Here is a 14,207-nt window from a genome sequence, read left to right as displayed (position 1 = left end):
ATTATTCTACTGCATTGTTGAGGAAGCTAGTGCATAAGCATCTGACTGCACCTTTTATACCTGCTGTAAACAGGGTTTGTCATGAATTAATCCAATTTTTTTTTCTCTATTTTTTGGATGGGTAGGTTACGTTCTAAATGTAATGTATTACAAACTTGTGATCAGTAATATAACTAGGATAACACAAACTCAGTAACATAATCGGATTACTTTCACAGTTACCAGTTACCTGTCCAAAACTGTAATCCTAGTTACATTACTTTTGGATTACTTTTTCAATAGAATAAAGATTAAAAGGATCCATCAAACTCATTTGGTGTGTCAAACTTAAACTTGCACCTTTTTTTTWATGTTGAATTGAAAGTCATTGAGAAAACAGAAAGATGTCAGAATWAATTTTTTGCAAACATCCTTTCTGAATAAAAAAGTAATCCAAGAAGTAATCATCTAGTTGTTCAAAAGTATCTGTAATCTGATTGCAATATTTTTGCTGGTAAAGTAAGTGATTACATGTAATTGTTTTTCCTAATTAGACATGTAATTGATTGCGTGTAATCAGTTACACCCCAACCCTGATTTTACTGGACAACTTTGCACTTGATAGACTTTTATTTTGAAAGTTGCTGTGATGACGCTCAGAATTTCATGTCCTGGGTCTCCAACATAGATTGTATATCTCCAGCCAGTGAGAAATAAACAAGATGTCATCAACATATGCCGCGTTCACACACTAGACGGAACTAGGAAACTCGGAAATGTCCGACCTGCTTACTGGTTGAAGTTATACACGTGCCGCGGTCAACGACTTAGCAAAATGGAAATTTCCGAGTTTCCTAGTTCGGACAAGTGTATGAACGCAGCAATAACCACGGATCGGGGAATTTTAACGTAGTCTACTGTCAACCTCAACAAGAGGAAATTGTATTTTGGACATGAAGTTAGCTAGTTAATGTCAAATTGATTAATTTGTAAGTTGAGTGAAATGTCTTTGCTCAAATTTTAACCAGATTGGTTCGGTGAATTTCATAATCACCAGCTAGCTAACTAGCTAGTTGCTAATGCTAGCTAGTTAGCAACCTCTGCCGAGTACGGAAAKATCAGACAGACTCTGGGACAGGTAACGTTAGCTAGCTAGAGAGTTTGGACTTTTTTAACTAGACAGCCAGCAAGCTAACGTGCTAATTTATAACCAATATCAGGTCCTCTATAGGAGTTTGTTTTATTTGAACTATACAACATTGGGTAGCTAGCTAGCTGTCTAAACTTGTAYCTAACAGCTAGCTAGCTTCCATGCAACATTAGTCTAGCACTCACTAGGTAGCTGGARCAAAATGGGCGTTGTTTTGATAGCGGTAGCTAGTTAGAAAGCTAGCTAATAACAATATGAACTTAACTAGCACGTTTAGCTGCTCAGCTAGCCCTCTACAACTGTTTCTGGCCAGTGAAACAACACTGGAAACTAGTACTAGACAGAGAGGGCTTGTTGCTCAGGCTTACCGTTACACTAGCTAGCTAGTTCCATGCATTACCATTACCTACAGTAGCATTACTGATTTGTTTTCCTTCCCTGRAGGTTGTTGACAGAGCTAAAGTGTGGTGGAAATCAGTGTCAAGCCTATTAGGCCTAACTTCACAAGTCTTGTGTGTGAGACACCTCCAACATTAACATTCCAATGCCTCTGCTATTCCTGGAGAGGTTTCCCTGGCCCAGTCTGCAGACCTACACAGCGCTGAGTGTGGTTCTGCTGGCTGGAAGCATCTTCAGCGCCTACACTACTGTGACTGAACAGGGGTTCGGGGTTCCAGACATGGACGAGCCTCCACCACCTGCACCCTTAGAAGGGGATAATAGAGGCGGCCTAGGCCTAGAACATGTGACTAGCAATGATGTTGTGGGTGCAGATACAGAATTGGCGACCACTGTTATGTGGTACCTGGTCACTGACAGTCTCTTTGTATGGGTAAGTCTTATTCAAGATTGGCTCAATTCAGCCAAGCAGCAAATTTTGTTGTTACGTTACTTAGTTGTTACATGGTTGCTAAGTTGTCTGCTCTTCTCTACTCAGGTGTTGGTGAATACAGCTTGCTGTTCTCTGATGTTAATTGCTAAGATGATCCAGTACATGGTTTTTGGGCCCCTCCGAGTCAGTGAGAAGCAGGTGAGGCTTGGAGTTGTGGTGGTAACCTAATAACTGATATTTGGGATAATTTGATAAGCCTTGTGTGTACTCGCATGTCGACATGGTACTTGCATGTTTTCTCAAGTGTTTGCTTTTTGGCATSTCACCTTATTGAAGGTCAGGCATCTAACTGTGTTTATGTAAACTATAGTACAAACAAATGTCCACAAATAGTCCGCAAAACAAGATCTTATCATTGAAATCCACACGGGTGGTTTGAGTTTATTAGTGTAGTCTGACCACTCCATCCATGTTTTAATGTATTGACCTCTCCTCTCTCCACCCCTCTCTCGTCCCATCTCCTCTCTACTCCACTCCCCTCCTCTCTCTCCTCAGCACCTTAAGGACAAGTTCTGGAACTTCATCTTCTATAAGTTCATCTTTATCTTCGGGGTACTGAACGTTCAGATGGTGGAGGAGGTGGTCATGTGGTGTCTGTGGTTCTCTGCCCTGGTCTTCCTCCACCTCATGGTCCAGCTGTGCAAGGACCGCTTTGAATACGTACGTCTCATCAACTTCTAACAGTACATTTATTGTCATTTAGCAGACGCTCTTATCCAGAGCGACTTACATTGGTGCATTCATCTTAAGATAGCTTAACACTTTACTGTTGGTGTCTTTATGAATGCATTCATAAAGCCTTTATAACAGCTATATAACAACATTTGTCATAAGTAGTTTTAAACAATTATGAGTAACGGCATGATATAAAGGTTCAATTCAAAAAAAGATTATGTTATAAAACTAGTTATATTGGGTAACAAGTGCTATTACACAGTGTGCATGACAACTTATTAGAGTACTGAATAAAAAACTGAAATAAGGAAATTACAAAATGTAGATTGGCCCACTCACTGTACTGTAGGGAGAGTGACCTTGTTGACTTGTTTACACTGTAAACATATATACCTATGTTAGATGCCAGTGATATGACGCTGTTGGGTATACATTCAGTCACAGTGAATGCCATAGACCGGGTCTCTTTCAGGTCCAGGCCAGACCTATTAATAAGCCTAGTTCTTGCTGTATGTATGTAGGCCAGGGTTTTAGGTTTAGCTAATGTTTCAGTCACTTCATAGACTCAAACTACAGAGTGGGGGAGTACAAAAAAACTAAGATGAACATTTAGGTAGTGTGCTGTAGCTATAGGAAAACAGAACATCACACCATATTGTGAAGAATGACATCTCTCTGTCTGCAATCAATGGGTGTTAGGTTTGATCCTTATCATATCAACTGACATTGTAGCTGTTGGAATGCTGTACTTTGTTGCTGCTGTCTGCAGTAAAAGTTGGATGAAAGGCTGCATAACAAGCCTGTATGTGTGTCACTGTACCTGTGTCAATATTGTTGTGTGTCACTAGACATGTTATTTGAGCATGTGTTAGTAGTACAGTATGGGGCTGCAGTGACACTGCCCAGATAAAGCTTACCTCTTGACCAAAAACATGCTCAACGGGAAAGTCTATTGAAAGAGTAGCCATGAAGTCTGCAACCACCCCTAAATTGTTATTGTGTGTGTCGGTCACTCTTTGTATGAAAGTACAAGTTATATGTAGGTGTGCGTGTCTGTCTACATCTGTGACTAGTAATCTCTCTTTCTGAATGAGTGTATACAGTAGGTTAATGTGTACCTGTTCCCCCTTGCAGCTGTCCTTCTCCCCCACTACTTCTATGAACAGCCATGTGCGTGTCCTTACCCTACTGGTGTCCCTGCTGCTGGGCTGCTGTGGTCTTGCTGTGGTCTGTGGTCTGCTGGGCGCTGCACATGGCATGCACACCCTCTCCTTCATGGCTGCCGAGGTGAGGACCTGACCCTAAAGAGCTCACCAGCTTGTAGTCCTAATAAACGGAAATTAGTTACCTCTGGTTCATTCAGAAATTCCTATGGGGAAAGAATAGGGTTTTGGAATAGACACCGAAAATAAGGTCTGAGGTTAACACAGACTTAGGATATGTTATACATTTTGTTCTATGAGAGAATATCAGTCAGTTAACATGACCTTTATGAATTATGAAGCCTTTATGTGCTTTTTCTGATTACATAAATGTTTAAAAATTCTCAAAAAGTGACGTTAGCTGATGAAGATTCTAATAGGAGATCTGATACGTTTTGTTCTAAGCCAATGTGTTTACCACAGACCTTATTTTAGGCGTTTATCTAAAAACCCTACGAAAACTCTGTTAATTTCCCCATAGACTTTGTCCAACGAACCATGGCAGAGTTAGTGCCTACAAAAAGACCGCCTTACTATTGCTCTCTATTGGGCAAGGAGTATTGGTGTAGACTAGAGCAGGGTTGGCTAAACCTCCTGGGGAGTTGGGACTACCATCCTGCAGGAGTTTGTTCCAGCTGTTTTTTTTATTGTAAGTTACAGTAACAAGGAGGTTTACTCAGTCACAAATGAGTATTACATCATTGTCATCAGTTACATTTGTTTCCCACAAAAAAAAGGATGTATAAAATACTTATGTATAATTCATGTCTTTCTCTGTCTTTCAGTGTCTGCTGGTCACTGTGCGAACTGGACATGTCATCATGAGGTAAGACCCTTCCTTGCAGAATGCAGACCCTCTTGCATTGCAACACAGATGACATAGCGGATCTAGAATGAACCAGTTCTAATATTAGCATACTATTAGATGTGTTACCATGAGCACCTGTTGAAAGACTGCTTTGTGCTACAGAGGGTGATCATGATGACTTGCAGGCAGCTGTATTTCTTGGAGTGGTTCATTAATTAGTTATGCTAAAACATGATACAAAAACCCTGTAAACAGTAGCCAAGTGTATGAGTTGTTGCTTTGCTTTGTGTTGTCTGGACACCCATAGCATTAACCGCCTATCAGAGTCCAAAACGTGTACGCACAGTGTTCTAGAATGTTGGACCTTTGGCTTTTGTACTTTTTGAATTCTCAACGCTGCTCAATCAATTTCTCCAACTGTCAACACATTAAAATGAATAGAGGAATGTGTGCGCAGAGCTGCGTTGGTTGGGAATTTTGGGGAGGTGCGCGTTCGGCCRGGCCCAGTGAGAGTTAAGCTAAATGATGATCTACAACTACTGATTAGCGCAAGCAAAAATAAGTTGATGTTGGTCTGGCCTTAATGACTATGGACTCTTATCCCCATCTGGCACAGTCGAGGACTGGTCACCCTATAGAGCCTGGTTCCTCTCGACAGTGGCAAGAAAGTATGCGAACCATTTGGAATTACCTGGATTTCTGCATAAATTGGCCATCAACTTTGATCTGATCTTCATCTAAGTCACAACAATAGACAAACATAGTATGCTTAATCTAATAACACACACATTTTTGCATTTTTCTTGTCTATATTGAATACATCATTTAAACATTCACAGTGTAGGTTGGAAAAAGTATGTGAACCCCAAGGCTAATGACTTCTCCAAAAGCTAATTGGAGTCAGGGGTCAGCTAACCTGGAGTCAATCAATGAGACAAGATTGGAGATGTTGGTTAGAACTGCCTTGCCATATAAAAAACARTCACAAAAATTGAGTTTGCTATTCACAAGAAGCATTGCCTGATGTGAACCATGCCTCGAACAAAAGAGATCTCAGAAGACCTAAGATTAAGAATTGTTGACTTGCATAAAGCTGGGAAGGGTTATAAAAGTATCTCTAAAAGCCTTGATGTTCATCAGTCCACGGTAAGACAAATTGTCTATAAATGGAGAAAGTTCAGCACTGTTGCTACTCTCCCTAGGAGTGGCCGTCCTGCAAAGATGACTGCAAAAGCACAGCGCAGAATGCTCAATGAGGTAAAGAAGAATCTTAGAGTGTCAGCTAAAGACTTACAGAAATCTCTGGATCATGCTAACATCTCTGTTGACGAGTCTACGATACGTAAAACAATTAACAAGAATGGTGTTCATGGGAGGACACCACGGAAGAAGCCACTGCTGTCCAAAAAAAACATTGCCCCACATCTGAAGTTTGCAAAAGTGCACCTGGATGTTCCAAAGTGCTACTGGCAAAATATTCTGTGTACAGATCAAACTACAGTTGAGTTGTTTGGAAGGAACACTATGTGTGGAGAAAAAATGGCACACCAACATCAACCTCATCCAAACTGTAAAATATGTTGGAGGGAGCATCATGGTTTGGGGCTGCTTTGCTGCCTCAGGTCCTGGACAGCTTGCTATCATCGACGGAAAAATGTATTCCAAAGTTTATCAAMACATTTTTCAGGAGAATGTTAGGCTATCTGTCTGCCAATTGAAGCTCAACAGAAGTTGGGTGATGCAAAAGGACAACGACCCAAAACACAGAAGTAAATCAACAACGGAATGGCTTCAACAGAAGAAAATACACCTTCTGGAGTGGCCCAGTCAGAGTCCTGACCTCAACCCGATGGAGATGTGGAGCATGACCTCGAGAGCAGTTCACACCAGACATCCCAAGAATATTACTGAACTGAAACAGTTTTGTAAAGAGGAATGGTCCAACATTCCTCCTGACCGTTGAGCAGGTCTGATCCGCAACTACAGAAAACATTTGGTTGAGGTTATTGCTGCCAAAGGAGCAGTTATTAAATCCAAGGGTTCACATACTTTTCCCACCCTGTACTGTGAATGTTTACACGGTGTATTCAATAAAGACATGAAAACGTGTAATTGTTTGTGTGCTATTAGTTTAAGCAGACTGTTTGTCTATTGTTGTGACCTAGATGAAGAGCAGATCAAATTCTATGACCAATTAATGCAGAAATCCAGGTATTTCCAAAGGGTTCACATACTTTTTCTTGCCACTGTAGGTTTCTTCCTAGGTTCCTACCTTTCTAGGGAGTTTTTCCTAGCCACTGTGCTTCTATATCTGCATTGCTTGCTCTTTGGGGTTTTAGGCTGGGTTTCTGTATAAGCACTTAGTGACAGCTACTTATGTAAAAAGAGCTTTATAAATACATTTGCTTGATTTGTGGTGTGTACAATTCAAAAGTATAGGTGCAAAAATGTCAAAATAAAAAGGCATTATTGTGACCAGGGCAGGGTTCTGACTAAGTCTGTTTCTCTGCAGGTACACCATTCACCTGTGGGATCTGAACCACCCAGGCACCTGGGAGAGTAAGGGCTCCTACATCTACTACACTGACTTCATCATGGAGCTGTCTATGCTATCCCTGGACCTTATGCACCACATCCACATGCTGGTGAGTGACAGAGCCGGGTCACTACGGGCTGGTATTAGTAAGGGAACTAACCGACTGGGTAATAGCACCACCGAGAGGCCCACAAGATGGCTGACTGAACTAGCCTGAATTTAAAATAAGGGCTCTATCTCAATTTGTCTTTCTTCGATTCCTTGCATTCTATCTCCTCGCCTCCTCAACTGTATTGGAGGAGAAGGTCCATGGTGTCTCCTCTCAGATGATGAGAGTAATCGAGATGAATTGAGAGAGAACCACAGTATTCAGTTAGATGAGAGCTGAGTTTGATCTTAGAGCTGTTTTAACATTTGACTCCCCTCAGCTCTTTAGTAATATCTTAGAGCTGTTTTAACGTTTGACTCCCGTCTCCCCTCAGCTCTTTAGTAATATCTTAGAGCTGTTTTAACATTTGACTCCCCTCAGCTCTTTAGTAATATCTTAGAGCTGTGTTTAACATTTGACTTCCCTGTCTCCCCTCAGCTCTTTAGTAATATCTTAGAGCTGTGTTTAATGTTTGACTGCCCTGTCTCCCCTCAGTTCTTTGGTAATATCTTAGAGCTGTGTTTAATGTTTGACTCCCCTGTCTCCCCTCAGTTCTTTGGTAATATCTTAGAGCTGTGTTTAATGTTTGACTCCCCTGACTCCCCTGTCTCCCCTCAGCTCTTTGGTAATATCTGGCTGTCCATGGCCAGTCTGGTGATCTTCATGCAGCTGAGGTATCTGTTCCATGAGGTGCAGCGCCGCATCCGACGCCACAAGAACTACCTCCGTGTCATCAACAACATGGAGGCCAGGTCTGTCTACTGACCAGCCTACTGATGGCTCTCACTGTCTTGTATTTAATACATCCCTACTGTTACTTATTAGGTGATGGGTGGTGTTCTTTCACTCTTAGCTGAGACTCAGTGTATGAAGCTGTAGCAGTGTGTGTTGTGTGAATCTAGTCTCTCTGCTTTCTTATGACGGGCTATCTAGCTGTTAGCTATTTAGCTATTCATGAGACTAGTGCAGTTGTTGATCTAGATTTGTTATGCTCTGTACCTCTCAGGTTTGCAGTGGCCACAGCCGAGGAYCTGGTAGCCAACAATGATGACTGTGCCATCTGCTGGGACACCATGCAGACAGCACGTAAACTGCCCTGCGGACACCTCTTCCACAAGTAAGAGACTGACCCAGCCACCTTGGCACCTCTAAAATCCCAGGAGTCATTATTTCCTCACACTTGATTGAATGTGGCATTATGTGGGMGATGTTTTGATTGACACTAAGAGTGTTGTGTCTGTACCTGTGTTTGCTGCGTGTCTGTGTACATTAACGTTCCTGTTTGCTATTCCTCAGTTCCTGCCTGCGGTCGTGGCTGGAGCAGGACACGTCGTGTCCAACATGCAGGATGTCCCTGAACATCAGTGGTGATGGAGGCCCGGCCAGAGGCCAGCAGCAGGGGGCTGGCCTCCCACTGGAGAACAACCTGYGCCCTGGGGGCCCCGCTGCAGACGCCAGACCACACCTCAACCAACACAATCACTTCTTCCACTTTGATGGTAAGGCCATACAGACTTGTTTTACAACACAGGTGATCTCACTGAATGGACTARTCTATTGAGTATGGTTGATGATGAGTTCTGGCATATAACATGTTGAMAGTCACATAGACAGACATCACACTGTTAGAGACATTTCTTATAGTGCACATTTCAGGTAGTYATTAATGTGGTGATGTCTCCTCCCAGGCTCCCGCATCGCCAGCTGGCTGCCTAGTTTCTCAGTAGAGGTGATGCACACCACTAACATCCTGGCTATCGCTCAGCAGGCCAACAACTCTCAGCTCAACACCATGGTGAGTCACAGCCTTACTCTAATCCCCTCCCGGGACATCAGCATGTTTTTTAGTCCTGGACTAGGTTTAATCCTTCCAAGAGGTCTCGCAAGCATCATCTGAGCTTTGAAGATTGTTTTACACCTGCCCTTCATCAACAGCTTTGTTTTCAATGTATTCATTGCAGCAATATGACTTGACTAGAATGGAGGTGGCTGCTGGGTAACATAGTGTTCTACTCCCCACAGGCCCATCAGATCCAGGAGATGTTTCCTCAGGTTCCCTACCACTTGGTGCTGCAGGACCTGCAGTTGACCCTGGTAATATGCGCTGCTCCCTGCTATACACCGTCAGACTTAATGCCAACTTAGGTCCCTACGCGGGGCACTGCGTTCAGCTGAATAAACTCCCAGATGGTAACATTGTGGGGTAGGCAACCCTCTGTCCTAGAAGAGATTACTCAATATCCATAGCAGTGGTTCCCTACTGGGTGTATTAGGACCCTAGGGGGTATATTGGCCTATCAACAGGAGGCAAAGAAAAGCTGTTTGGGGCTGTAGAGAAGGCTGTTTATTATTGATCATTTGTTGATGTACTTGAAGCAGTCCTTAAAAACTACATTATTTAGCACAAATCAACATTAACTATTCTTGATTTAGGCACAAAATGAAGAGGAAAGCATCAGTCCAAAAGATTAATTCATGTTTTTTGAATTAGATAAATATACAATTGTTTCAAAAATAACCCTTATGATATAAAATATGACATGGATATGAAAATATGAGTTGATCAATAGCTTGAATCAATGAAAAACTGAAGTAGTTGAAATTTTGATTATTTCTGGAAACGAGCGCAAGGGCATCTTGAAAACCAGTTTAGTAGACACGTCTTACAATCCACAGATGAAACAAGCTGAAAAGAGAACTCTTTGCATAACAACAACAAAAATATGCACATCTACGAAAGAATCTGCATCATGTGGGAAGTTCATGGGATCAATGTCTTTGGGGTAAAATAAAATAAAGCATTCCATTGTGATTCATGCATACACCCACCTCAAACTTTAAAAGCCTTTAGGATTAATAGCGAATCCAACACATAGGCCTTACATATCGTCTGCACAAGGCAGCATATGCTGCAAGATCAACACAAGGGTACATGGAGATGTAGGAATAGGAGTTGTGGTGATGTGATCAGTTGTAGGTGTTTCATCAGTATTCAATATCCCTAACTCTCTGAGCACATTACATCTTACATGTATACTTTCTATCAATGGATGTTTAATTACAGTTGTAAGTATAAATTCGACATTTGGAAAGCTCTATTAAGAGTAGGTGATAATGTAGATCTGGGCAGTTAGTAGCGCTAGGCTCGGGTTGAACCGTGAGAAATCAAGTGACGAATGCGACGATGCTTACACTTTACTTTACACCATTTGCATTAGCTTATTCTGGTGATGACAGTCTTAGGACACTGTCTGTATGGATTACAAATACATTGCCCGCTTACTTATTATTGATTGTGCTAGGTTCTTTGTCTCTTCGATGGGTGGATAGATGTGAATCGTCATATTTTTTATCATACACTCTTCAACAAACTATGTCTGTCGCTATTCTCCACACCCGGTCGCTACTAATGTAGTAAGAGCTCTTGTACTCTGGGCTTTCTCTTGTTCTCACCGCTTCAATATTTAGAAAATGTCACATTCAATAGTCATTCTCGTAGAAGGCTAGGTATGTATTTTATTCTAAATGATCCTTCACTCTTAAATAGATACAATTTAAGCTTGTGTATAGATCGCTATGAGAGAGTTGATATATTCGTACTCTAATTACTCTCTTTACACTCCCTTATAAATATCAACACATATTTCTGGTTTACAAATCCCAGTCTATAATTAATAGACGCTAGTAATTCTTCATTGACACATTACAACCAAACTATCCATTTTATTTAGGGGTGGCTGCATTGAGTCATCAACTGTGAGAGAAGTGAAAGCAGGAAGCTGTGTGCCGACTGTTTTTATTCTATCTCACCTCTTATTTTCAATTGTCCCCGCACAGCTACTTCCATACCGTCAAGCATTTGCCGTCGGACTGGAACACCTGATGGTCTTTCCCTTCTCACATATTTGGGTTAAGAAGATCGATACGATGCTTCTAGTGCAGTGAGTGTGCTGGTGGGATTGTGCATGCCATCACGCGATTTTTGCTGAAGTGAGACGCTATTTTACGTGCCGTTTTATATGTACAGAGCAGTACGATGTTAACATTTACCACTCCACATTTTGTCATGTCTCTGTGAGGCGTGTTTTATTTACCTCCATTTATGTTCGCATGTCTCTATGAGGAGTTGTTTTTATTTACCTCCATTTATGTCCATGTCCTCTATGAGGAGTGTTTTATAATTTACTCTCCCATTTAATATATATCCAGTCTGGGGTTATTCATGTTTCCAATTTAAAGCCCCTGGTTGCCTGGTAATGTTCTCTATAGGGGGGAGGCTGGTTACAATTCCCCAAAGGGACGAGTTGTCTTTCACATATTCTTATCCTTTCACATATTTCTGTCCATCCTACAGTCATATCAAGATCGAGCAGCCTGTGCGAGTGTGTTATTTATCGCATACACATCCATTAGTACTTTTCTCTCATAGATATTCTGTGAGACAGCAGTTGTTTGTAATTATTAGTTAATGTCATCTTATTTATTGTCATTTAGGGTCAACTCTTACTTAGTTAGGAGTAGTCATAGACTGTTATTGATTTATAGCTCTTTCATCGGTTGGTATAAGGGTTGCTCATTCTGTTCTCATGTGGAGTGGAGGGGTTTTATTTTACCAACCCGTTGCAGCAGTTTCTGTCCATGTCTCAAGTGTTTGTGGGAGTTGTACCTATCTTATTTAAACCTCCACTAATGGCAATCTTTAGGCCTATGGGTTCTTAGGAGGGGTGTTGATGTTCTATGAGTTACTCTTACCGCATGTGGGCTGGATGGTGGGTTCCAGTTGATAATCTAATTAGTTCGTCACAGGAGTGGGTTTTATTTACCCAGGTTACTCGGGTTTTCTGCCTTCCTATTGGGCCGCTTCTGGTGGTTCTGCGAGGGTTGTTTAATTCTTTAGGTCTGGTGTGTCCTCCTCTGAGCAGATTCTTCACGCGTCAGCTCATGCTTCCCCTCTAGTTCGAGGCATGACTGTGGCCGTCGTGTACCAGACACGAGGTATTCGGTAAGCACTAAGGTCCATCCCTCGTGACCGACTGCCCTCCCTGTACTCCACGACTCGGATTCACTAACGACTCTTTCTTCCCTCCTTTACTCTACTGTCTCTGACAGACCACGTCACTTTTCCAAGTAATTTAAATCCCCTCCTCCCTACACTGTGGGGAATGAGATTGCAGGTCTGTGAGTTGGGGTCTCTGTGTTACTACCGGACAGTACTAGACACGAAAACCGATGCACACTCATATGCCTCCAAGATGACAGTAGGTACGGTGGAGAGAGAAAAGTTGTCTCTATGCTTAATCCTACGTCCCTGATAACGTGTCTACTCTGTATAGACTCTAGTAGCTCAATAATCCTTTTCCTCGTATCAATAGAGCTGCTCTTTTATAGACACTGACAAGTTGATTACTTCATGTCCTGTTTAAGTTTACACACTAGTACTTCTATTCTGTACTGTAGTTCTCAACAATAGCGGCAGTGGACTGGAATCCTCGATAAACAGACCAGTGAACTGATCCTATGAAGACCATTAATGAAACACATCGTCGTCCTTCTGCTCTACTCCATGTATCTTCATAGTCGTCATGATCAGTATACTCTAGTTACTTGAAAAGATGTTCAGCTGAGCCAAATCTGTCCAGCGCAGTGCCTCTTGACTGTTCTTAGACAGAAAAGTTACAGACACATCAACTCCGGTTAACCTTGAGCTGTCATAAGTACAGACACGGTACTTAACATCCCTACTTATGCCTTAGGTAGGTGACTTGTCATCTTGTACATCGATCGTACTGCAAAGACTGACGTATCAAGGTTTCCCCACCACTTCGGAAATACACCTGAACTGTCTCTGACAGAGTCATGTAACTCTACGATCTCGAGTCTAATCTACCTGACGTAACTTTGCAAGGCGAGGTTTGAGGATAGACATCTCACTCGTTAACCTGACTGTCTCTGACAGACAGGTACCTCTGATTCTGCACCCTTCTAGCCTGCAGCGTGTCTATGACACGACGTTACTCTCTGCAGCAGCATATTTAACATTGTCTCTCTCCTGGCCGACTTTCGCGTAAGCTGACTGTCCTCTGGGCAGTCCAGCTCACTCTTAGAACAATCCCTTCTAGGCTGACTGTCTTCTTCGACGGACAGTACTAACTCAGTCTGGGCCCTCATGACCTGACTGTCTCTTGACAGACCACGACTCACTAACAACTCCCCACTGGGCTCCTGCACCCTACTCCACTGACTGTTCCTGACACGCGGCGAGTTTACAAACATACCTGCGATCGGGGAATACGCTTCCGCTGGACGGGCAGGACAAGTACTCCTCACTAGGCGCTGCTACCAGCAAGTGACTATACTCAATTCACTTCAAGTTACAGTTACAGATCCCAGCTTCCATTTAAAACACATTGATTCTAGATCCTGACTCATTCCCTTCTCTTTTTTCTAACCTAGACCTTCGCAAAAAGTCGCCTCTGCGGGAGCCTGGCCAAAGTAGTGTGATTGAGGTATAGAAGGTAAAACATAGGACCCAAGGGGAACATGTATGTGTATCATGCTCCTTTCCTCTGTGGGCAGAGTCTCCGATCGACCTCCTCACTATGCCGTCAACTACCCTCGTTTGGATGAAGCTGATAGACCTTGAACAAGGCAAGGGACCAGGAGACTGACGGCAACAGAGCGATCCGCCGATCCCAGTGCGTCCAGGCCCATCGCGCAAATGGTGTGTCACTGAGCCTGCGGTCGACCCCCCTTCCCCCTCCACGTAAGTGCGCTGGGGTTCAACTCTTGCAATCTATGGCATGCAAGCGCATCCCAA

At 42.6% G+C, this 14,207-nt stretch overlaps 1 protein-coding gene across 1 annotated transcript in view; it reads left to right on the top strand.

Annotated features, from left to right (window-relative positions):
* Positions 1-686: 686 nt before the first annotated feature.
* LOC112073611 (E3 ubiquitin-protein ligase AMFR-like) overlaps positions 687-14,207 on the top strand; it is an 18,714-nt gene continuing 5,193 nt past the window's right edge. Inside the window, exons 1-11 of the mRNA XM_024140875.2 lie at positions 687-1,117; positions 1,574-1,961; positions 2,067-2,159; positions 2,517-2,681; positions 3,831-3,983; positions 4,684-4,724; positions 7,219-7,351; positions 8,009-8,142; positions 8,397-8,507; positions 8,687-8,889; positions 9,079-9,185. Of these exons, the coding sequence (XP_023996643.1) occupies positions 1,674-1,961; positions 2,067-2,159; positions 2,517-2,681; positions 3,831-3,983; positions 4,684-4,724; positions 7,219-7,351; positions 8,009-8,142; positions 8,397-8,507; positions 8,687-8,889; positions 9,079-9,185 (1,428 nt within the window). The 5' untranslated portion in view covers positions 687-1,117; positions 1,574-1,673. The remainder of the gene's footprint in view (positions 1,118-1,573; positions 1,962-2,066; positions 2,160-2,516; positions 2,682-3,830; positions 3,984-4,683; positions 4,725-7,218; positions 7,352-8,008; positions 8,143-8,396; positions 8,508-8,686; positions 8,890-9,078; positions 9,186-14,207) is intronic.

Source organism: Salvelinus sp. IW2-2015, unplaced genomic scaffold (assembly GCF_002910315.2).
Source record: "Salvelinus sp. IW2-2015 unplaced genomic scaffold, ASM291031v2 Un_scaffold2318, whole genome shotgun sequence".
Taxonomy (NCBI): domain Eukaryota; kingdom Metazoa; phylum Chordata; class Actinopteri; order Salmoniformes; family Salmonidae; genus Salvelinus; species Salvelinus sp. IW2-2015.
The sequence above is the reverse complement of the archived record's forward strand: the minus strand, read 5'-3'. Positions and strand labels throughout refer to the sequence as shown.